Source organism: Cynocephalus volans, chromosome 12, assembly GCF_027409185.1.
Source record: "Cynocephalus volans isolate mCynVol1 chromosome 12, mCynVol1.pri, whole genome shotgun sequence".
Lineage (NCBI taxonomy): Eukaryota > Metazoa > Chordata > Mammalia > Dermoptera > Cynocephalidae > Cynocephalus > Cynocephalus volans.
In genome coordinates, this window is record NC_084471.1 from 77,717,291 (window position 1) to 77,744,239 (window position 26,949).

The 26,949-nt window shown below is 35.5% G+C and overlaps 1 protein-coding gene across 1 annotated transcript in view; it reads right to left on the minus strand.

Moving 5' to 3' along the window:
• Positions 1-23,023, minus strand: part of CNTN1 (contactin 1) — a 157,730-nt gene extending 134,707 nt beyond the window's left edge. The window contains exons 1-6 of the mRNA XM_063115696.1: positions 22,963-23,023; positions 21,454-21,486; positions 12,662-12,794; positions 8,391-8,563; positions 6,136-6,231; positions 213-419 (exon numbers count right to left, since the gene is read on the minus strand). Coding sequence (XP_062971766.1) covers positions 213-419; positions 6,136-6,231; positions 8,391-8,563; positions 12,662-12,794; positions 21,454-21,486; positions 22,963-23,023 — 703 coding nt within the window. The remainder of the gene's footprint in view (positions 1-212; positions 420-6,135; positions 6,232-8,390; positions 8,564-12,661; positions 12,795-21,453; positions 21,487-22,962) is intronic.
• Positions 23,024-26,949: the final 3,926 nt, after the last annotated feature.

Below are 26,949 nucleotides of genomic sequence, written 5' to 3' on the forward strand. Positions count from 1 at the left end.
TAGGCAATTAAACTTAACTTGACCATCTCAGGTCAATTGTATTAGATTAATCTTCTAACTCCAAGGCCCCACTCAACATGCAGACCCACTGTATTGTCCTGCCTGAAAAGACAGCTAGTCTTCCCACTGGATATTTCTTCGTCTTATTTATTGTAAGTATACCATAAGCAAACAATCTTGCTAAAACAGAGTGTAACAAATAAAATACTTACTTTCAGGTATTGGAACGAGTGGGATAAATTTGCTGAACACACTCTTTGTAATAGAAGGACTGGATACGAAGCAGGAGTAATTGCCTTTGTCAGAGGACTCAACATTTGCAATGTAGAGATTGCCATTCGTCTGAGACACAAATCTTCGTTTATCCATTGTGATAAATACAGGAAATTCATTTAAAAGCCAGCGGTAGCTGAGATCATCTAGAAGAAAATATTTACTAAATATTAAGCTCTTCTCCAAAAGCAAAGATTTTGTTTTCTAGTACCAACCTATCATCTAATCTAATAGGGGCTATTGTAGAGCAAATGTTGGAAGAAAGCCAAGACAGACAATGCAAACTTTCTAATAGTTACCGTATTTTGTGTGAATGTAAGCATCGTGCTATGGAATCACATCTGTTTATCTACCTGTCTCTGTTATTTTATGGACAGTTAATATAATTACTTCCATTTCATTGATGGACTAAGTGAAACTCAGGTTAAATAATTTGCTTAGAATTTCATGAACATTAAATAGAATTGGGATTTTGAATCCAGGCCTAAGAATTCCAAAGCCCATGATCGATCACAGAAGAACTAGGATAGGAAAGAATTTAGGGGGCTCCTTAAATTCCTGAAATGATGACCTCCCGGGATTGGGCAAGAAATGTCATAGTCAGAAAAAAGTACCATGCAGTCTTTCATTCCAACTGATATTTATAGTAAATTTTAAAGAAGATTGAACTGTTCTCATTCTGGAATAATTTTTCCTATCCTCAGTTAAAATGAAAAACAATATTTTTCAGTGATTTCTAGTAATAATTAAATTTCAAAAACCAAAAACGTCAGGGGAGTGTGTTCATTTCCCTACAGAAAAAAGGAAAGCATACAATGTTTTAAAGATACTGCCCACAAGGTGTATTCAGAGCAGTCTGGATACTCAGGGGTTGTGTGAATACAGAGACCTGGATTTTAATTCTAGATATGACTTTTATCAGGCTAATTATTTGTTCTATTGCTCAGTTTCTCTAAAATTTCAGATATATTTCTGTGCTCCACGCATAAGAGATGTGTGAAGATGAATGAAGTAAGTTGTAATATTTGAACATTCCAGAGATGAAAACTAGGTCAGAGAAGTTATTGTGGTGATGTTTGTATGAGCATAAGTCTTAGACTATAAGGCAACTGGTCTGACTGATATAATACCCAATATAGATTCCGCAATTTACTTATTTTACAAAAATAAAATACCTTCTAAGTGTCGCTAAACAAGATAGACGTGGTCTTTGCCTTTGTAGGACTTGTCACATAATTAATCTAAATTTATCTAACAAGTTTTAGCTTAGTGATAAGGCCATTTACTTGGACAAAATAGTAATAATTGCAATAGGTTAGAAGCTATCGACCCATTACAACAAAGATAGGAATTGTTAGTGCCTTTTTTAAATGGGGGAGCCAGGGCCTAGCTAGGTTAAGCAACTTGTCCAAGATCATGCAGCAACAGGGAGGCAGAACTGATGTTCTAACTTCCTTTTCCACCCACCATCACTAAAATAAAATGTGCTATGACTGGGGTGATAGCCACTCTGGCTCTCTGACTTAACGATGAGACTTAATTTTGGCAATCAGGAGCTAAGCCCTGACCCAGTTCTTCTCTATGTCTTTCCTAGCACCATGCAGGTGACAAAATCAACCATCTTTGAAAAAGCCATCTTCTGTTTTACTCCCAGCACTGTAGAGTGGATTAAATAATAAATTACTATGAAATTAATTTTTCAGGGAGACTAAGTGCCAGCACATGTTTGAGAAATGTTGCTTCTACACATAGATAAATGAGACTTCTTTCCCTTGCCCCAGGAGAGTACGGACCAGACATATTACAAGGGAAATTTGTTTTGACCAAGTACAGTGCATTTGCCTAGTTTCACTGTGTTACTTTGAACTATATCTCTTATCTAAACTTGCTAAATAATGTATCTTTCTCCTTGAAATACACTCAAAATATTTTAGTGTGTCCTGGAGGAATAACTTGAAAACTTTTTAGATTCCCATGCCTTTTTAAAAATTAGCCTCATTTCTTGTCCATATTTAAATTTATAAATGTGCCTATTATTAGATATTTTATATCTTGCCAATGGTACCCACCCTTCAAATGATGGACTTTTTTTCCCCTCCATTGTTTCGCTTGCAATATACAGAGATATGATTTACATTTGTGACATGTAGTAAGTCAATTTTTGATGGTTATATTGACAGAAAATTAGCTAGAAATAAAGTACTCTGTTTTCATTTTTGAGATCCTAGGAGTTTAAAAAGTCTTATGCATTTCTGAATTATTTATTATGATATAACAAAACGAAATCTAAACAAGTGAGTTTACCTTTCCATGAAACTTAACCACTACATTCAATCAATCTAATGAACAAATTTATCTACTTTCTCACTCTCTTACTCCCTCATTCCTCATACATTTATTTGAGCACTTATTCTGTGCTAGGCATTAGATAATCAGTTGTATAAAAAATTTTACTATAAAATTGAATAAACATTTGTACTGAAATGTACACTTGTGAATGTTCTTGATAAATAACTAAAGTAGTTCAAATCAGAGTTTTCCCCTTTGCAAAGAACTGTCTTAAATTCAGAGAAAAATGTAATGGATTGTGAAAGATGAGACATTTTATTCTGTATTTTTTCCTGTGATAACATCTCTGTAAATGTGAATCAAAAATCATCAGAGTAGTAAGATGTACTAGATAACAATTGATTAAAAATTTTGAATGTATCGATATATGTTATTTACTTTAATAATAATACATTGAAATTACATATCCATTTTACCATTTTTAAATACATTTTTAAATCTGAAGCTCCTAACAAGCTCTATGAGGTAGGTGGCACAGGAGTTATTATCCCCAAATTTTAAATGAGGAAATTAAGAGGTAGACATGCCTAATATTACTCAACGTAGGACTGAATCCCAGATCAATCACCAACTCAAACAATAGGGCTCAACACCTATAAAGAGGTGCATACATAATATTCTTAGAAGTTCAGACAAGACAGATTTCCTTGCACCCTCAACCCAATGATGTTTTAAACTGCAAAGCACAACACCTTAATTTTACTGCTTTAGGGAGAAAGGAGGATTTAAGGCACAGAGATGGCAAAACAGCACACACACACACACACACACACACACACACACACACACAGACACACGGTTTTGAAGTGAATGTCTGTTCTCATATTGATTGCAGATGGCATGTGTCATGTTCAAAGACATCATAAAGCTGCCAATAAACTGATGGAAGGGAATGAAGGGCTATTTGGATTTTATTTTGTGATTAATGATGTTTCTTACACTTATTTGAAATTAACTTAGTTTGTTTTGTTTTTTTTCCCATGTAAATGTATGTTTCTTTAAAGGGCTGAAGAGATAATTGAATCCTTTGGCTTAAAGGTTTTAAGCTTCTACCAACCTGTTTTGGGCCCTGAAATTCTTCATTCAGTACAGTGGTTAAGATGCCACAGAGATTGAAAGCGAGACTTAGATAAATCTCAGAGCCTGTTCCTTGGATCCCTTCTTCCCTTCATATCTATTCTAATTCCTGTGGCTTTGAAAATAATTTATATAATGTTGAATTACAGATTGATATTCCTGGCTTAGCTGTTACCCCTGAGCTCCACACACATATGGAACTGCCAACTTGACTTCCACCTGGAAGTTTAACAGACACTTCACATTGAACATGTCCAAACCTACTCCTCCAGTTTAAGTCATGGTGAGACTTCATGATTTTAGAAGCTCGTGACAAAACCTTTGATGACATCCTTGACTCCTATATTCCTCTTACACCTCAGAAAGTCTACCAGCAAGTCCTCTTGGCTCCTCCTTCAAAATATATCTAGAATTAAAACCAAAATAGGTCTGAATTTAATATATTCTATTTATCTAGAATATAGCTTGATTAATCCTCCCACCTTCACTGCCACCACTCAGGTCCATCAGATGCTACCTAGATGATTGCAGTACTTCCTAACTGATCTCCTGTTTCCACCTTTGCTTTCCCCTAAGTCCTTTCTTAAAACAGTTGCCAGGCTCATCTTTTTATAACTTAAGCTATATCATGTGACTTCTCTGTTCAAAGTCCTCCAATGTAAATCTCACACAGAGTAAGAGCCCGAGTAGTAGCTATGACTTGTAAGGTAGCCCACGAGACAGGTCTCGTACCCCTCCTACGTTACATCTCACTACCCTCCGCCTTCTTCACTCTATTGCAGCTGCCCTGGCTTCCCTGGTCTTGTCTCCTCGCACCTCAGGCCTTTGCTCTTGCTGCCTCACCTGCCTGCCGTGTCCTTTTCTCGGAAGCTTCTACTGTTAGCTCCTTCCTTCACCTCTGGTCTTTCTTCACAGCTCCCTTCTCAGCGATGCCCTTTCCCAAAGTTCAAACATCCCCTCAACACTTACTCTTTCCCTTTCCCTGCATTACTTCTTTCTCCCTAGCACTTACCTATCAATATCTAACATGCTATATCTTTGAACTATTTATGAGGGGGTCTTCAAAAAGTTTATGAGAGGATTCATATTATCTTTAGGTTCTAGGTTTCCATGACCGTTTTGAAGCACCCTGGTTATTCATTGTCTGTCTCTCGCAGTAGAAGGTCTCCAAGGGCTGGTAGCTTTTGGCTCTGTTGAGGTATTCCTGTGGCATAAACAGTGCCTGGTACGTAGCGAGTGCTCACGAGAGCTTTGTTGAGTCAATGAGTGATGGAAGGAAGCCCATCCAGTACTGAATATGGCCAAATGCAGTCATTGGCTATTCGGGTCATTACTTTGTAGAAAACACTATGAGGATGAGAAGGATTTTTTCCCCCATAGTTTCAGCAGTTCCTCAAGAAAAAGACTATTCTCTCACAAAAGGTTGTTACAACAGTTTGAATATACTTCGCCTCTATTTATTGAGTAATCATCTTTCCCGTATTATGAAGAAAATTATCAATATTCAATATATAAACAACCAGATGTGTTTGTGGGTGTGTGCATAATTTTTTCACAGAATATATAATTTTGTGTGAAATATATATGTGTATGTACACACACGTCAGATTGATACAGTGCACACAAAGTGATTTATAGCCGCTTGTTATGTTTCATTCTCTATGGAGATGTTTAAAGTCAAATTTATGACAATATTAGAACTATAGGAACAGACAACATTTTGGGAAAAAAATGGAAAAATAATGAAAAATTGTGAGAATTGTTATTTATATGTTGGAGCAAGGGGGTATTAGATAAATAAAACAAGTGAGAATGGGTGAAAGTATGTGAAGCATTTATCTTTTAATTAGCACTCTGATGGCTTTTATTTTAGCCATACCAAATTATAGATAACATATATACAAAGTTGAATCTCATAACAGATGACACTTAATTTAGCCCATTTTCTGAACTGAATGATTATTTTTACAGATTGATCCTCCTAAAGAGATTAATAATTCATTATGTCTTTATTCCTTTCCAGTGTTTAGTTACAGTTCACAGTACATCGTAGATGTTAAATTGTTAAGAAAATGATTGATGATACACCAGTCCTTGATACTGTCCTATTTCAGGGATAATTCCTAGAAAGTCTATCATAATTTCTCCTGTGTAACAGGAACTTTAATGAGGACGTTATCCAACAGTTATGTATATAAACTGAAATGAGTAGAGATCCTTGGGGTTAGCACCAAGTGACTAATGAGCCAAGAAAGGAAGCATCTATAACCACTAGTAGGTGACAAAGTTATGCAAATATTGTGTCTTATTTAATTAATACTGATCCATGATCATTAGGCTAAGTGGGTAATTAATAATTTACCATTATTACTAGGAAAATGGAAACTTGCCCATTTCATTTCATAGGTGCTTACAGTCCAGAGGAGCTAAGTTTACCTGGAAAATGGTATGGAGGGTCACAGAGAAGCACCATGCCTTTCCCTTCTTTTACTCTGACCTCAGGACGTTCCTCAGGTGGGAAAGGATCGAGATCTAATAACAACAGAAAGGAAGAAAAACATTCACTCTCTGTCAATAGACAGACAGACTTTCACGACATTTTACCTTTTAGCAACTAAATAACTAACTTTTGAGATACAGTACTTCTCAGTTGATTGGGTGGGAACTATGCAACTCTACTCCAATTTTCAGATGCTGGGATTTACACACACTAGTGATAGCAGCCTGTGTAAGAATTCTGACAATCCTGAAGATTACAAATATCTTGAAGACTTTTGTTTCAGATTTCGGGAGAATATCATTAAGGGTATCTGGAAACATAATGGGATCACACAAAACCAGAAATATACTCAAAAAAGTAAATAAAGAGGAATGACTAAGAAGAACGGACTCATCGGAAAGGTTATATTTCCCTTCCCAAGGGAGGACTTGGATACTGGCAGGGAATAAAGGTAAAAGCAGGACTCTACTTGGGGAAAGTGGAAGTGACCAAGCTCTTGCTCCTTTTCAAATCCTGGGTTTACATCAGTTCAAATTTCCTTTACTCTTTTCTATGCATTTGGAACTCACATGTTGCTTGACTCCTTGACACTCTACTGTTTTGATTCTTCATGTGTTTTTTTGACACTCATTCTGTTTCACTCCAGCCTGCTCTCCTGTTTCTTATCTGTGATCAGTACCCAAATTATAACATCTAATTTTTACTTCTCTCAGTATATTGTACACCGATGAAAAACCATTGATTCTAATTGTTACCTTTATGCAGAGGACTCTTCATATTTACATCTCTAGTGTGGTTGACTCACTTAAACGTTATCTCTATCCTCGATTGCTTATTTGACATTCCAGCCTGGGTAACTTAACGTCACCCTAACCTCTGCATGTGAAACAACCATTTAAATGCTTCCTCCCATCCTTGAAATTAGTTTTTCTTGCTCCCATCAAATTCTTGATGAGAGCAGAATGTTTCTGCCCTTTGATTAGACTACCTTTGGAAAAGATATTTAGGGTCTTCTTTCTTTCCATGCAATGCAATCTGTTTATTCTTTCTTCAAGATTAGTGTATATTATTTATATTGCTACTTTCATCAAACTAATTTAATCTTATTGTTCTTCCTGACCCTGTCTCACTCCCTCCTGGTAATCACTACTATCTAGGACTTCTCAAAACACTATTTTTATCCTATAAGTCATTTTGCAAAAGATTTAAATGCTGACTTGTGAAATTACATACTGGAGATCATCTGGTCCAACTATTCTTCCAAAGTACAATTTTCTTTCAGAACAACCTCTGATTTTTAGCTTAGCACAGTGTTTCTCAAAATGTTTTTCATTATTGTCCCTCATGAGGAGAAAATTTTCATTTAATTTAAATTTCAAATAAGTAATTAAATGAACTAAATATAATTTAATTTCTTTCTACTAAGAAATGAAATACTGAGGAATAAGATTTTGTCAAGTAGGGTTGAGCTTTGGAGAGCCACAAATCATATGTTGTAATATCTAAGATGATTTCTTCCCCTAAGGACCAGTTTTTAACCTCTTGGGGGTGAACTGCCCCCAGTGGGAATGCAAGGTTTAGCACTTCCATTAATGATAGTTTTTAAAAAGTCACTTAAGATCTTTCAGAACATGGCCGTAGTTTATTGTACAAAATTATCTTTCACTATTTCAAGTGCATCCGCCATATCCCTCACAATGCTTTGCTGTCTTAAAATGTTTCCTTCACCACAGATTTCAGGCTCACTCATCTTGTAAGATCTACCCAATCTATGGTGCTTTCCTCTCACTCCTTCTTCCTGTTTTCTTTTCTTGCTGAACTCTTATGATAGCATATATTGGTACCTATTTTGAATGTCATGGCAGAGTTCCTTTATTTTAATTTAAAGCTTTCATATATGAATGGCTTGCCTCACTACGAACAATTTGCAACAAGTGTGTGGGGAGGAATGTGTCTTAACATTCCACACAATAAGCATTCAGTATTTTGTTGGAATGGTGAGGCAGGAATGTCCATTTTTATTGTGAGAAGTAAGTAAAAGGATTTTAAAAGAAAAAAAAAAAAAAAGCCAAGAGTTGACCATCACAGAATCAGCTCTCTCTCTAGTTTACGTAGATTTTTATTAACAATGAAAACATTTAATTTTTACTTAACCTTACACTTGCCCTATTTTAAAGTTACGGTTACTTACATCCAAAGCTCAGGGTTGCTTCTGTGCTTCTGACCATCCCATAGTTATTTGATGCTAAACAGTAGTAAATTCCAGCATCTTTATGTTTGTCAGGATTGTTTATAACAAGGTTTCCTCCTACCATGCTGTATCGTTCACTTGTCAGATCAACATCTCCATTATTCATTCTCCACCTATGAGAAAAAGATATAAATGTATATCAAAGGTGGGCCCACAAACTGTGGTGGGCTGTGTTCTAAAATAACTTGGGTAGAGCCCCATGTGAAATCAGATGAGGAGGTATACGACTCAGGGTGGTATTTCTTCATGCCCTATAAGTCTGAATGTCTGGGATCATGTTTTATAATTTAGCGCAGTTACAGAAAAGTAAATGATAAAGTGCGTGACATATTTCCCCTTTTTTCATGAAGCTTCCTAAATGACAAATACGTTGAGTTTTGCTACATAGATTGATTTCTTAGCAGATACACATGGGCTATAATTGATAACCACCTATGTACTACTGAGATTCACACATATACAAATATTTTGTTTAAAATAGTAAAGTGCATTGCTATAGCTAAAATAAAATATAAAATATCAGTATCTGATTTTAAATATCAAAGTAATTTTTCAATAAGCAAACTAATGGAAATCAGGGTTCTGCTCAGTAAATGGAATATTCTGACCACTAGAGGTCGATCACACAATTTGAAAATGATGAAAGTCAGCTGAGTCCTTTGATTCCAAGCCACAAATAAATTAATAAAATCCGATTTTCTTCAGCCTAGAGTTGGTGGTTACTTATGTGTTTTCTCATTATTCAGGGAATATTTTTGGTAAAAGCGTTTTTCCCCTAACACATAATCTCATAACAAAGTAGGTGAGACATGTTGCAGATAATCAGACCATTAATCAATAGGGATTGTGTTATAAACGGACTGGAAACAGGGATCTAAGTTTCTTGGTGAGATGCCGAAAAGAATGCATGTAGAAAATACCTTTCAATTAAGATGACCACCTGCATAATTTGATAATCATTCTGTATTAGAGTTTATCCTTCAAGGTTCCATGTCCTCAAGAATGTCATAGATAAGAGCGTTGGTCAAGTAGATGAAGTAGTGGCTTGTGGCTAGATCACTCCTTGCCTGGCACATTTCAGATTAGGGTAAGACTCAGGCCAAGAAGGCCTAATAAGTTTAGACTGTCTTTTATGAAATCAAAGTTACTGGAACATTTTTAGTTATAATTTTTACAGTGTAAGAGGTAATTTAAAAGCAAGCATAGAAAATTGTGCCTTTACATTTCAAAAACCTACCGAATTTCAACCCAATAAATAAATCCTCGTTGTCACCCCAACTGATGGCAATATTGTCCCTGCCTGAACCATCCAGTGTCAAGCTGCTTAGCCCTTGTCGAGATAGGTGGTTTCCTTTTTGGGCAGCTCCAATTGTTGGGATCCCCTTGACTCCCATTATGTTGCTCCAAATTTTTATTTATTGACTTAACTTTCTCACAATAGATCAGATTCTGCCTAATATATATAATGATCAAGTTTTTCTGTGTTTGGGTAAGTTCACTGGTCTATTGTCAGAAACATGCACTATTGTTAAAATCTCTTTTACACTGCTTTAAATACAGTTTTAATTGTAGTGTTTGTTGCTTTAGGGGTGGGGCTAAGAAAATGAAAACTTCAAGTCTGATTAAGTAAGAGGTAAAGTTCCCCACTGTACCTCTCAGGATGTTGCCATGACTAACACATTTTCACAGAACATGCGACAAACATAAAACTACGGCATGAATGAAAAATTGCTTGATTACCAAGGGTTAGTATGGCTTGCCCTGAATATTAAGTAAATTTTATAAACTTCAAGTGTTCTTTTCCATCAGACCATTTGCATCAGGACCTGATTTTTTTCTCTCTCTCTCTTTTTTTTTTTTTGCTTGTCAAATGCAGACTGCTTTCATAACAGGATGAAACATCCATTTGTCCCTTCCAGCTCTCTACATTAATGAATAGATAGTCAGGCCAAACTCAAACTGGGAATTTCAGTGCTAGTGCAACCTGTGAGAGGAAGTTGGTGATGTATTTGACAAGCAAAGTTCTGCTTCTTACTGTCTCTGCAGGGTGGGGAGAACAGGGGCAGCAAAGAGAAGCACAGCCCTACCTGTGTTTCTAGAACACTATCTGAGAACAACCCCTCTGTGTTGTTGCTTCCATGCCAGTCTGGAGGCTGATTTTCCAAGTTTCCCTGAATGAATGTCAAGGACACAGTGTCACAGAATAAGGTTCACTGAAATAGCTTTTGAGATTCTATCAGTCGATCCAGATAGATAAATACTGAAAAAATTGTGTACTCATAAAACCTGTGTTTCCGTCCTGGATCTGTGATTTACTAGCTCTTTGGCAAGCCAATTTTCTTATTCAGGACTCAGCTTCCTGTGCTGTAAAATTGCCTTGGATTAGATCTCCTCTCCATCCCCTATTAGTTATATTATTTCATGTCCATGACTATGTGCATAGGCTCCCATTGTCTATGGCTTAGGGTAGAGAGAAGTCTAGCACATCAAATATTTTCAAAACAAATGTTTATTTATAATCTATAAAATACCTACTTATATTGCACTCCCATGCATGAAATTAAAACAATAAAAATAATTTCATAGGGACAGTGATTTTGTATCTCAATTCATATTCTATTTTAAGAATAATTTTGTAATTATAGCCAGAGGCAAAAGAAAATGAGTACAATTAGAATTAAATAGGGGCAAGGGGATATCCTCTTTGATAACAACTTTTTCTATCCCAGAAAAAAAATCTACTATTAAAATCAACATTGTTGAATGACAACTTTTCATTAAGTCAGGTGACATTAACATACTAGAGCCCCCAGTTTCCTCATCAACCATTTGCTTTGTCTTCATGGAACCATTTCACAGGTGAAATTCAAATCCGTTGGCATTTGTTTAATTTTTGAATATTATTGAAATTGGTGACTTTTAATTAAGACATCAAACTTGTTTCTCAATCAGCTTGCTCTTTACCTTGTCAGGAAAATTCCGCTAAGGAGCTGCACACATAATACTGTTGATTCTTGCATAACTAGCATAGTTGAGTCAAGATCATATGACTTTCTTCCTGCCATGTTCCTTAACACAGCATCTCTTATGGTAATGTCACAAGTTGTTTGTCTAAGATGTTTTGCAGGATGCTTGGAGTCAGACTGGTCTGAACAGACTGTGGCCACAGACCTGTCTTCTGAGACTATGTTGGTGTCCAGTGGGTGACCTTTTGAAGACAGAGGGCTGAAAACTCCACCTCCAGATCATACTAATGCCACCATTTTTTTGAACATGCGACTCATGAAGAAGCACGCAGACAGCTTATGCCTGCACAGATAGCCAAAGAACTTCCTTAAGTCTTTATCCAATCACTGCCCTACATGAGCCTCACCATTCCTAATCTACTCTCCATAAATGTCTCTAACTCCGTGCCATCAAAGAGACAGATTTGAAATTATTCTCTCATCTTCTCATTTAGCTGCCTCACATATTAAAACCTTTTTATCTGCTGCAAATACCAGTGTGTTTCAGTGTGTTGGGTTGCTATGCATCAGTCAGCAGACACCATTCAGTTACGCTATAGTTTGCATCACATTAAAAACTGTTAGTATATTTTTCTGAACCTATGAAAGAGCAAAACACATTGTTGTTTTTCATAAAGTTGTTTTTGATAGCATAAATACATAATCCAGAAAAACAGAAAGATATATGTTTATATAGATTATCTAACAGGTAGAAACATTTAAGAAATTTGCTATGTTGTTCGCAACATAAATTTGAGAATATTGGAAAAGGCGATGCTTTATAGAATTATCTATGTGAGCTTTTTAAAATGTAATTAATATAGAAATAGTATCCATATTTGTAGGTATGAGTTATCTAGGCCAATGCATACAAAAACATTTTATCCACAAATGTGTATATTTAAATTATTCAGAATTTTAATATAACCATGTGCATGCTTAAGAGCATGATCTCTATTAGACAATTTGTAAGTGGATAATGTAAAACACCTCTAGCATTCTCTGTGCAGAAAATGGTAAATAAATTATCTGCATATATTTAAGAACACCTGTTATCTATTTGGGTATTAAACTTTAATTTTTGTTAATGTCCATGGAACTCGTAGAAGGCTTTATATTATAGCTTTATCAGTACAGGGTCATAGACGCTGATCTACAATCACTTGTTTGACACTCCATCCAGAAAAGAGCACTGAGGTACATTACTTGTACACCGGGAAAGGGCTGGCTCGTGCCCTGCAGTTAAGTGAAACTTTTCCTTCCAGTGACTCTTCTGGATAAATGGTATTGATGGGTTGCTCTTCAAAAATTGGTCCAAATCCTTTGTCTTCCTCAGAAACTGCCAGAAAAAAAAAATTATTTTATATTGTGCTGTTTTATAAGTCAAAGAAAATTTGTATACACTAAAAAGTTATTTGGAAAAAAATGTCAGAAACATAGAATCTCCATTTGAATTCAAAACAAAAATATTCACATTCATAATCCTGAGGGAAACGTTCAGGTTCTTCATTCAAAATTCTTCTCCACCCATCTCCCATCACTTCTCTAGAAGTACCGAGTGCTGCCAGGCTTAACCACTACAGTGCCTCCAACAAGCCATGTTGCCATGCCCCTGAGACTTTGCGTATGATTTTCTTCTTTCTGAAATCACCATCCCACTTTTCCCCTCCTATCAAAATCTGTGTGGTTCTTTATGACCTAGAGTTAGTTCCTTCAGGAAGACACCTCACATCTTTCCTGGCGTTAGGTGGTCCTCTTCTGTGTTCCCATAGCTCCCCATACATGATGTGGTACTTAACATACCTGCGTGATTTTTTGATACAACTTTCTGTTCTGCTAGATTGCAAATACTTGGGGACAAGTGGCTATATCTTTAATCTCCATACACCACTCTCTTAGCTATCTACCTGTCCAGAACTCAATAGGTGCAAAAAGACTTTTGACAATAGAATGAATAAATAAATGAGTTTCTAGATGTTCTGGGGAAATCAGTTTCTTTCCTGGGTAAGCTCTTGTTATTTTTTTCTGAACATGTGATCAGCACTTGTACTTAGCAACCTCTAGAATAATCAATAAACAAATTACATGGATATGGGATCTGACCAACTGGTTTAAAATTCATTACAAACATACCCCACTGGGAAACAGTTGATCATGACAGTCTATTCTCTGTGGAAGTGAAGAATGACTCCTCACAGCAAGATTAAGAGGAGGGAATCACTCACATGTCACCAATGTGGCAGTATTTACACAGCACAGCCAGGAGCCATATGCCCCAAATGAATTAATAATGACCTGTGTGGCTACAAAGGAGGACTATTCTTACATGAGATCACTGGAATGTTTCTGCTAGATCAAAGCCATGGTTCCCTTCTCCAGCGTATTTCCTAAGAGAGAATTTAAGGCAAATGGCACACAGACATTTTATCTTCTCTAACACAAACCCTGAAGATGAGAACTCTGTTCCAGCTTCCTGGAACAAATGGTTTCATTATGTCATTTATTTACTTATTTATTTTGGCAGCTGGCCAGTATAGGGATCCGAACCCTTGACCTTGGTGTTATCGGCACCATACTCTAACCAAGTCAGCTAACAGGCCAACCATTATGTCATTTAATTCTTGCCTCAGCCCCATTTATCAGTGTACCTTTGAACAAATTATTTAATCTCTCCAAGTCTCAATATCACCCTTTATAAAATGGGGATAATAATAAAATCTATCTCATAAAGTTATTGTCAAAATTATTTTAAGACAACGCATGGAAGTACATGCCTGGCTTATAGTCAGCAATCAATAAATGCTGATTTTGCAAACACTCTCATGAACTTTCTAATCCTTTCAAAATTTAATTTATATTTCTTGTGTAATAATGAAGCTTCTAAAAGCCAGAAGCCAACTTTTCGTCACTCTTGTGGGTATGGTGCTACAAGTATTAGCATTGTGTCATCTGGGCACATATCTGTCGTATACACAGATGGTTAGTACTATTTTTAAGTTAGTTTTCCCAAGTATGAAGCATTAATTTCTCTAAACTAGCCCAAAATGTTTCAAAGGGAACTGTCTAATTTTTAGTTGGAATTTGCTGAAATTGCCTTTTAAGAATTTATAAAACTCACTCGCATTCCATAACCACCATCCCAATTCAGAGAGCAGATAAATAGCTGGATCAGAATCACAAGAACCAGAGGAACTGTGATTTAGCTCCAGAAGTATATTTTTCTAGCTGTTGTTTTACACAAAAGTAAGTATGAGGAGCTCGCAGATGCTCTCTGCCAATGATTTTGAAAGTCCTACTCCGGGCTGTCTATTTCCATATCCTTCTTGAGGTTGTAAAAACCAGAAGTGCATATGTTTTCTGCTTCACTTCCAATAATTTTTCTGATGAGGCCTGATATTTTCTGGCCTTTCAGGATGTAACAGCACACCAGGGAAAAGTGAGAAATGAATCCCAAGTCCCTAATGACTAAAGACTTTCATTTTGTATATAGGGCCTGGATTTTCCAGGCTCTGAAAGAAATGACCTTGTGCTTATCTACGATAAAGTCATATGCTATTTTTCTCCCCACTTGGACAACTTCATAAGCTCTTCCTTGAGTCTCTCTCAATTGCACAGTTTTTCTGCCTGGAGCAATATAGTAACACCTGACAACTTGAAGATCCTTTTGTTTCTTCCTAATTCACATTAAAACACTTAGAAAGACAAGTGAAGAAGTGCACTTCTATTAATATATTTAGATTCTTTTCTTGATGGCAAGATGACTTCTATTCCCACTCTACCCCTTGGTAAATAATGATTTTAGTGTGAATTATTTCAAACAATCTGTTAAAAATCTAAATACATAAATATTTAGAAAACTAAAAATAAGTATCATTTACGGGAGTATAAAGCTCATAAATATCTTCTAAGTACATTGTATTAATGTGACAAGCCTGATGATGATTTCATTATTATTATTATCAATGGACAAGATCATCAGATTTAAGGAGAAATGGATATGTGATGCAATCATACATATACTTTAAACAGAAGACCACTGATCTGCTCTAAATTGGGTCTTGAGTTTCCACTTCCTACAACAATACTAGCACAAGAATTCAGAGGGTCACCTTGGGGGCTACAATTTAAAGAACTACAGATATTAGTTGTCCTTAGTTTAGTCAATGAATTGAGTCTGACCTTGAGTACTGCAATGAGGTTTTAGATACAACACCAAAAGCACGATCGATGAAAGAACAAAAGATGGATAAGTTGAATTTTACTAAACCCAAAACTTCCGCTCTGTGAAAGACATGGTTAAGAGAATCTCAGGTCTTCAGCATTAAAAGTTTTTCTTTGGACCTTCTTCAACTTGCATTCCACAAGCAGGAAATTGGTGAGACTTTTAATTAACTAAATGTCTGTCTCATTTAAAAATGGGAAATACAGCAGTAATTGCATATGACTTTGTAAAATGTGAATTCATTTCAAGAGGTATAGAGTTGCCTTAGCTAAAGACACATTGCAAGATTGTATTTCCAAGTAGAAATACAATTCTGGTCTATCTAGCTTCTGCTTCTGTAATGCCTTCTGGGAGTGCCTTTATAGGAAGGGTCATAATCCATAATTCTTAATTTAATCGATAATTTCATTAGGTCCCTCAAATGAACTACTTTTATAACTTTGAAATAAGGTGAGTTATGTTTACTCAGTATTGCCTTGATTATTGTAAGTACTGTATCATACCTTCAAGCACAATAAAGACAGATTCAGATGAGCACATATCTATGTAGATATTAGTTAGTAGATTTTCACATTTTAATTAAATGATGTCTTAAATATTTCTCTTGATAACATACCTTCTGATATTAAATTATATGCTTTTGGGATAAAGGTTGGTCAACTTCTAGAAAACTGAGGATATTTTTTAAGTAGACTCTTCATCTTAATAATATGTATTTTAAAAAGTTTAATTTTCTTCTAGAAAAGGTGCCAGCAAAGAAAATTTCCATTGAACGTTATGGACTGTCATACATGAATAATGATGAGGCTATACCTATTGAGAGACATTGAGGTTATGTATATATATGAGAATAGGCAACCCTTCAAAGTGTATATAAAGATTAAATGATTTGGGGATAAACTTTTATAGAAAAAACTGGGTAATATTAGTGACCATGCTTTTTTTTATTCTTAATGACAATACTTTTCAAAAATTACATGCATGTATTTCCGAGTACTCTGCTTGCATCTTAACTTTATAGGAATAGACAATGAAACCTTTAGGGGATTAAAACATGAAGCTAATCTCCAACCAAACACTAAAATTATTTTTCACACTGAGAAAATATTACATTTAATATATTTACTTTTGCCCATTTCCTAGATCAAAAAGCAGAATAGTATACACGTCACATCATATTAGTGTGTCTAGTAGGTATTGTTTTACAAATACATGTCTCTTGCTTTTCTAAAATTTTGAAGTCCAAATAAAATAATGTATCCCATTTGGTGGTTTAACAATTGCTCTTTATATTTTACTTTAGACACATGTTTGGGCCCTTGAAAGATAATTACTCAAAAAAAGCATTGCATCGCACTGCCATGCTCAGCATGCATTCTGAATATGAACCTAATAACCCCCTTGAAGACATTACCTGAGCTCACTGCCCTTCTAAATTAACTAGGGTGCTCAGATCCAGGGAAAAGAACTTTTAGGGATAATACAAAACAAGGCTCAACAAAGGATCCATTAACACAAGCATTATACTCTCAGCCTACAGAAAATACTCCCATCTGTTGCTTTTTTCTACAGCCATGGAAAGAATTAGATGACAAATTTTGATGCTTTCGAAATATTACCGGGATGAAAGGAACAAGAAACAAAACACATATAATGACTATGCTTTTTAAAAATCTAAGATTATTTTTTAAATACATTCCCTTTTCCTTGCTGGATAAATTCTTCTAAAATGTATAATAAAGTTATAGATGACTTCTTAAGCTAATTGAAGTTTTAACACTTCACATCACTCTTTCTTTTGATTTGTTCTTAATACAAATTTATTTATTTTCTACCATATAATGTGACTATCACAAATCTATTACAGACGTTAAGTACATTTCTCAAATTTAATGAACAAGATTAACCAGAAAGAAATAAATCAGGTATAAATATTTACAGTCAAATTTACAAATGTGGGGCCGAGCCCGTGGCGCACTCAGGAGAGTGCGGCGCTGGGAGCGCAGTGACGCTCCCACCGCGGGTTCGCATCCTATATAGGAATGGCCGGTGCACTCACTGGCTGAGGGCCGGTCACAAAAACGACAAAAAAAAAAAAAAAAAAAAAAAAAAAAAAAATTTACAAATGTGAACAACAGGCAAAACCTACTGCTTTTTTTCAGTATTATTCTCAGTTTGTTATTTATTATTCTCAGTATTATTCTCACAATTAATGTGATTAGTCAATTTCCTGATTTGAAATGGGATTACTTCACCTCTCACTATGTGGAAATGGTCCACTGCAATCTTGCTATTCTATTTTATTTCTGGAAATTGAAAGTAAAATTACAATTTGTGCTTGAGAGTTATTTTTATTCATTTTATATTCCTTTTTGAAACAAATTCCATTTCCCATTCTATAATATGTCATTTCAATCTGTTAGTTATTAAACGTAATTTTACATAGTAGGTTATAAGAAGAGTCTCAGAAATAATGTATTAGAAAAAAGCAATGGCCACAAAATTTGAAGAGAGTCTAACACTGGAAATTTTACAATATTTACAATATTACAGTGGTTATGGAGTAGGAAGCGGTGCAAGCTCTAAATGAGGCAATACAATTGTCTCAAAGCATGCTTCCTCCAGACAGTAGAGCTTTCTTCACCACCAACCATTCCCTACGGATAAGTGAAAAGAGACATTTAGAGATTGGGGCTTGAATACTCTGGTATTCAATTCTTTAGGCCCCAATTCTTTAGGATCATGGGTAATAGATAACATTACTATAACTAAAAATACAAAGTGAAGAGTTGGCCTCAAAAATGTGCAGAAATCCAATTATTAGAATGAAGACTAGGGTCAGGTTGCATGGACTAAATTCTCTGCTTGGCTTTACCCGCCCAACGACAGCCTGTCATGTCTCTTGACAGCAGCCACTCCCTGACATGTAGGTTCCCCCTTGAAGCATCCAGACACTGTGTTTTATGTAACTTCCTAGGCATCTCCCCACACTTACCTCATGTCTGACTACATCCTACTATATGGTGTATTGCAGCTACTAAGATCCAGCCTGTCTCAGGCTCCATCTGGCCTATTTAGATTAATGGGGCTATGAGTGAGCATATCATAAAGTAATGATAAATCATTAAATGCTCTAAAATGTCAGTCATACTTTATTGAAATCATATTTGATTGAGATAGAAAAATATACTGAAAACAATGATAAGTAACTCATGAGAGTCTAATTGAAAAAAATGTCTGGGAAATTTGGGTGCAAGTGCTTTAAAGACATGGGGAATTCTCTGTCCTCCCTACAGTCAAGCAATAAAGAATTTTTTTCAATATTAGCTTTGGATATTATAGTCATACCATAACTCTAAACGTGCAATGTATAAATTACAGATTATTGAATATTCTAATTATTATAAAATAGATATTATACTGCTATTTTATTTCTTCCCTTTACACTTTTTCTCACTGAATTACAAAGGAGTTATAGAGATATTTATCTTCATTTTAGGCTAGCTAAGGTGAAAATTGGTCCTGAAATAGCTGCAGCTTGCATTTTATTATTTTTTTTCCTGAAAGTAGGTCAGGAGTGTAAAAAGTATTTAAAATAAATATTCACTCTCAAATTATTTATTTATTAATTAAACATCTTAACATTATAGGTTAACTCTGTGCAACTTATTTGGATTTATTCTCTTTTCTCAAAAAGAAACAATATCACCTCCACAAAATCTAAAAAATAAAAAAAAAAGAAATTTTAAAAGATGAGCAGAGTGAAGCTGTTTGTGATAATTTTATTATCAGATGGGTGGTCAAATGAACTCTGGACATTTTAGAGCACTTCTCTCCTCAGAGATTCACAATACATTTTACTTAGGGTAACGTCAGTTGAATTTTGGACCCTCTTCCAGCCAAAAAAGATGTTGAAGTCCTAACTCCCAGAACATCAGAATGTGACCTTATTTGGAAATAGGGTCTAAACAAAGATATGCAAATTAAAATGAGGTCATTCAGTAGGCCCTAATTCAATATGATTAGTATCCTTAAAAAAGGGGAAATTTGGACACATAGACAAACACAGAAGGAAGATTATGTGACAAGGCACAGGGAGATGTCATGTGAAGTTGGAATCAGACATTGGAATTATGCTGCCATGAGTCAAAGAACACCTGAAAAGCTGGAAGAGGCAAGGAAGAAACCTTCCCCTACAGGTTTCAGAGGGAGCAGGGCCTTGCTGACATGTTGGTTTTGAACTTTTTGCCTCTAGAACAGTGAGGCAATAAACTTCTCTTGTTCTAAGCCACCCAGTTTGTGGTACTTTATTATGACAGTCTCTCAGAGGACTAATACACATATTATACTCAGTATATACGTAGTATAAATATGTATTAGTTTAAGTCAAAGTTAATAATAAACTACAGAACTTAAATGTACCAGTTTTTTCCAAACTTATTGGACAATGAAGTCCTTTTTAATGTAATTCCTACTAACATTCCCCAGAACAAGCATTCTTTGGAATACTTGGGGAAGTGAGGGTCTGACATAGCCCATATTTCCCCACCACTCTCCCTTTAAGTAGTGTCACTTCCTCTGTTTAGAATTAATTCCACTTCTAACATTCCCTTACCTACTATCTTATTATTAAATATGCCTCAATTCCTCAAATAATTCTTTTAAAAGACCCATCTATTTTTTCTTATAAAATTGTCATTTGCTTACTTATCTTATTCCCTACTATATGATAAGGTCCTTGAAGTCAAGGAACATACCTTAATGATTTTTATATAGCTTACATATAGTGATTCCCAACTCATAAGATGGAAACAGAAATTGCTTCGGTGGAATTCAGTCTAAGAATTTCCTTACTTTTAACCCTGTAAGTGAAAGTTCTTCTCACCCAGTCTGGCATAGATATACTTGATTTGACATGCAAGTTGAGACACTGATTGCTCAGCGCTTCTTTCTGATTTTTTATTCTCCTACTGCTATGCGGTGGCTTTCATAAGTTTCCAGTTTCAATATGTTTGTTGAGCACCTATTATGTCAGTCACTATGCTAGAAGCTATCATTACATTATTTTTGTAGGCCTCACGATAATCCTGTAATTTTTACAGATTGGAAAGTCAAGGCTCATAAAAGTTGAATAATTTACACAAGATCACAACATCAGCTAGTGAGTATCACTACTCACTTTGCATCTTCAGTAACAGGCTAAAGATGCAAATCCAGGCTGTTCTTACTCTAGACTATCCCTTTTTTCCAGTATATCACACTGCATCTATTTCTGCTAGAACAGTTCAGTACTAGAAGTAGAACCTAAACCGGCAGGATTGTTAACTATATTCAATACATCTTAGATAATAAATTTTGCAACCTCTGTGGGCTCCTAACTGAACCGAATCTTAAGTTTCCAAGTTCATTAATTTTAATTCTCTCACCCAGCAAAGCAAGAAGCTTTCAAAAATAAGTTAGACATTTATGATATTTAAAATATTGCTTCAAAATTTAGTAGCACAGCATTGTTACAAAGCATGCAAGAAAAAATACTGGCTACACTGAATATTTTCTATCTGCTACAATCCTCTAATATGATACTTGTTTGTAAGGTATCCACTCATTCATTTCAGCAAACAAGTTGCCTTATGATCTCAGAAAAACCATCTTACAAAATTCCCAAGTGATTTAACATTTAGCCTTAAAGTTTAGTGAGTTAATAGTTTAAAGCAGAAATGAAATACGATTCAATAGAGAAAAGCTACATAAAAGGTTTACTCTTTCATCAACTCACCTCCATGACCATACCTTCTGTGCCATGTAAACTCTAGAATAAAAGAAAAAACAATTTTGATCCCAAAGCGATTTTTAAAGTTGTAGTTTCAAACAATACTCAAATAACTGAGAAGCTAATCAATTAAATGAGAGTACTGTCCCTTTCCTATTAAGTTTGAAGTATTTTCAAATCTGTGCAGATATTTATTTCTTGCCTTTAAATTTTATAATTGTAGCACTGAAGTTTGTGGTCAACGGAATTAGTATGAAATTTCAGTACTTACAAGATAATTTTTGTTTTATTTTATTTACAAAAATAAGACTTTACCACAATAACATAACCAAAATATTTTTCTTTACTATATTTACATTATATATTTGTAGATCATGCATGTAATTATATATGTGTGTGAGTATAATTACTGTGGTTTTAAAATATATATTTATTAATGTCATTAGAATTCTTAAGCACTAATAAAATGACCTCTTTTTGAATTATGGAGCCAGCATAATAAAAACTATTCCCCAAAATAAAATAGTATTTTTTATTTTCTTAATAAATAAGAAATACAATAGAATGTTTTTCAGGTTTATCATTAAAGTGATCAATAGGTATTGATATATGAAAAAAGGCTATCCATGTATGTATTGAACAGAATAACAACTCACAACTGCTTATAGAGTTAAGGTCATTGAGATGAAGATATTGGAGAAATTGTTAGAAAACATGCTGCTTTCAGATAAACATATGTTTCATACTTGTCTTTGAAAGATAAAAGTATAATATTTGCTTGCCCTAAAACTAAAGCACTCTCAAAACTATTTTATTATTCTTAATGCCCTATATACACTGTAGATTTTGAATACTGTTTTTCACAAAATTGACTAAATTGGTGAAACATTCATATGATTCTATAGTGTGTTGGTCTCACTCATCACAGCTCCAAGAAATGATTATTAATTTTCAGAAATTTTGTGAATCAGTTGTTAAACACAGCCAGTATTAAAAATTAAATTGTATTGACTTACAAGTAAATAAATTATATTAAGAACAAAGGGAACAAATGCCTAAAATCCATTACTTTCTAGTTTATTTTTGCTACATTTTACTTTTACACTAAGTCTACTGTATCTGGAGATTAAGAAATATTATATAATGGGGAGCTGTTGTACATCTTTTCCAACCACACATTAAATGACGTCAAGTTGAAATTGGCCTTAGTGGGAGTATTTACTCCCCAGGAATAAGCAAATGTCACACATCAGGGATTTTCCCCCCAGAGATCCAGATAGTAAATATTTACTTGCACACTACTACACAAGCTTGACTAAATCTTGTAAGATTTTAATTGAAAGTAAAAAATTTTAAAAGATAGGGTCAACCTTAATGTATATTTATTTACTTGTCTGACACAAATGTCATAAGAAAATATTAATTCTAACTTTATATAACAGATTTAAAGAAACAAACACACATATTGATTATGTTGACATAATTTATGGAGACTATGCATTGGATATTTCTTACCTGCTAAACAGGTTGTAAAAGATATTATCATAAGGTGACTGACCAGAAACCACATTTTCATCTTGTGTTCAGTAGATGTTAGATTCAATTTTCAAAAAAAAGCTTTAGCTTTATGGCAGTTGGATAATATTAAACACCTGCATCAGCAAAAGAAAAGAAGGACAAGGAAGGAAAGAAAAGAAAAGGAAAAAGAAATGGAGGGAAGAGAGGGGAGGGGAAGGGAGAAAGTGTTCATCATTTGGGACCAACAACATTATCAATTTATTTTATTTTATATTCCTTGTTTGCAGAATAAATTTTAACTTATTTAAGTACATTTGTAAACATCGTGCTGTAAGGAAAAGAGTAGATTCAGTATCAGAGGGCTTCAGCTGACATCCCAGTATTAACACAATATGATCATGAGCAAGTCACTCAATCCGTGTGTGTTTAGGTTTCTTTTCCTCTTTAACCACCGAATATAAGAATCCTTTTCTACAAACAGCGCATTTGTAAACATTTAAACATCAATCATTTTAATTGAAGATTAAATTTAATTGAAGGGATGGTAGAAAGATTCCATTAAAGATATATTTGTATAAGAGCTTTATATAGTCATAGACATTAAACAAGGGTGATCTGTTAGCATTACCTATTACTGGCTTGTGGACAATTTTTAACAGAAAGGCTAATTTTTAAAAGTTAAAACATATTGGTTAACAACATATTCATTCCTCCTCCTCCCCTTTACTTCTTTCATTTATTCATTCAACAAAAAGTAAATAATTGCTCCTTGTGTGTTAGCAGAGGACAATCCAGGTTTTGTGGGTCCAAATTGCTAAAAGTTGGGGAGCCCTCTTTAAGGAGAAGAAGATGAGATTACTAACATAAACTAAGCTACAAAATCATATAGCAGTCTAACTAAAATATCTTGCTTTTACAAGTTTTGCGAAAACTTAGGGCCATGTGATTACATTGCTAGGTTTCACCCAGGGCCCCAGATTAGCCTCATGCAAGTAAGTGGTCCCACAGCTTAAGTTTTGTCATCCACGTGGTAAATCCACCTCTGTGACTAAGCATCTAGGTATGAGGAATCAAAAAGAAGGACTCAGTTTGCTTGCTGTTAGGAAGCTCACAGGTCAATGGGAACACAGATATAGACACAAGACAGTGCAATGAGATAGTTGCTGGGACCTGTACAGAAAAAGTGTTTTTCTTAAAGAAATTTATTTAATTGATATGTATTGATTGTACATATTTATGGGGTACAGAGTTACATTTCCATGCATGCATACAATGTGTGATGATCAAGTTAGGGTAATTAGCATATTCAACATTGTAAAACTTTATCATTTCTTTGTGATGGGAACATTTGAGCGCCTCTTTTCTAGCCATTTGAGAACATACAAAAAATTATTGTTAGTTATAGATGCCTAGTACTACTATACACCACTAGAACTTATTTGTCCTGTCTAGCTGTAGTTTTGTGTCTATTAACCAACCTCTCCCATCCCTCCTCCTCTTCTACTTCCCAGCCTCTAGTCACCACAATTCTCCTCTCTACATCTAAGAGTTCAACTTATTTTATTTTTACAGCACAGTGGGAAAGGGCCTAACTGTGGTAGGCAGGGCATTAAGGTGGAGGTGCTGCACTCTTGGATTTAAGTCATTTGGTGATTTCCTGACTCTAGCACGTAGCGGAATTCCTGAAGAATGACGTCACCCAGGGCATTAAAAAGAGAGCTCTCAAATAGGAACACGATAAAAGTTTCAACTTGAAAAGGCATTAAATCATAGAGGAAATCTCATGACATAGAGCCGAGTGAAGACATAAATTAAGATAGAGCATGAAAGCAGTCCTGAAAGGAAAACACCTAGTGCTATGGTCTCCAACATCTAAATATATTTCAACATTATCTAAAACAGGAAAACAAAATCTTACTGATTGCTTGCATCGTACTGATGTGTTAAAAAAAAATATGGGATTCTATATTTTTAAATTGTGATGGATTTTGAGATCACATTTACCACCCTGTTTGGCAAGAATCCCAACACTTTGTAGAAGCTGAACAAATTTTTTACTGGTAATACCTTGGCCAGGATAAATGTATTTTTCCTTTTCAGTATATAGATTATATTGCAGTCAATAAATCATTTATTTCTAGAAAAACTTGAGTTGAATTTTAATAGAAAACATAGTGGAAATGAGCCAAATTGTCATCAGAAAATATTTAGAATATCCTTCAAAAAATCTAACAGTTAATTTTTAAATGCCAAGACTAATTCATGACCAATTTTTCTCTCTTAGAGACATGTAAGAAAATGAGGACTACACATCTGTATAGACTGTATTAAGTCTGGAATTTTTAATTTTAATTTTATATTATTTTACTAAGCAGGACTGACCAAAGAGATGAAGAAATAGTTCAATAGAGGTAAAGAATAAAACAACAACAACAATTCTTTCAGGAGGCAGGAATCTCAATTAAATGATCTCTGTAAGAATTTTTAGCTTTTTATTTTTATTTTGTATTGTATCATTTGTATCCAAATACAGATTTAAATGAAAATTATTGCAGTGGAGGCATGCCAGCTTCCACCCAGATTTCAGAAGATGTATAAAAAAGCCTGGGAAATGCTGCAGGGGCGGAGCCACTGTGGAGGTCATCTACAGAGCAATGTGGAGCAGAAAAGTGGGGTCAGAGCGCTCACAGGGGGCCCCCATTAGGGAAATGTCTAGTGGAGTCAGGACGCTGGGACTGCTGCCAGGAGCCCAGAACTGTGGGGCTGCTGGCAATGCGCAATGGCAGCCTTGAAAAGCCGCAGGCACTAGGGCAGCTCAGTGGGCTACACTTGGCAGAGCTGTAAGAGTGAGGTTGCCCAATGGGTTGGGGATCCAGAGGCCCTAGAGGGCTTAATGTCTGCCCTGTTGGGGTTTCAGATTTGTTTGGGCCCTGTTTCTCCTCTTTCCTGGTCTATTCCTCCCTTCTGGAATGGAATGTGTACCCAATGTCTGTCCCACCACTGTATTTTGGAAGTAGATAAATTTGTTTTTCATTTTTACAGGTTCACAGCTGAAAGGAGTTTTGCCTTTAGTCTCAGAAGAGACTTTGGACTTCTGAGTTGGTTCTGGAACAACCTAAAGATTGTTGGGACTGTTGGGATGGAATATGTAATATATGGATGCAAGGGTCAATTATCCTTGCAAAGGGAACATCGCAGAAGATTCTGAATGTGTAGATTGTACGTCAAGGGTCCCTGAAGTGGTGGATTGTAGGGAAAGTGAAGGAAAAAGGTTAGGGCCCCTCAGATGTTCAGAATCTTGCTGAGCATTTGATGTAAATATGCATGTGTGCCAAAGTGTTCCTTGGTTATTGTCTAACATAATTGAGTATGTGCACCCTGGTGTCCTGGGTTATGGACTTAAGTATAAAGGACACGTTGCTCTGATCCACAGTGCCTCCCACCCCCAGGGGGCCACAGGGAGGTTGCTACTGCTGCTGCAAGCTGTTGCTGCCAGTGCCCTCAGGATGCCCCAAGAGGCTACCACCACTGCTGCAGCTGCGGCTGTGGCTGCTGCTGCTGCTGCTGCTGCTGCTACTGCTGAGGACTGAGCTCATGTCATCTGCCAATGGCTCCCAGGATCTTTCCCAATTACCTAGCGTGGGCCCGCGTGTGAGGAGTCTATGACCCAGACTGACATGTGAGGGGTATGGTGACCCAGCCAGACATGTGAGGGGTCTGTGATCCAGTCTGTACAATGGGTTTAAAGGGTGCGAGCCCTAGCCCTGACAGTACAACAACCCCAGCCAGACAATTAGTGTAGCAATTGCTATAACCCGACAATGTGCTTCTCCAATTGTGGTAGTGAGAAAAAAGTCTGGAAAAAATTGAGAGTATGTGAATTGTCACACTGTTAATTGTTGAACTAAGAGTGATCAATAAGCTGCTTGTAAAGAACACCTAGAGTTCACCTCGCTAGTTTTGCAGAATGGTTATCAGATAGCA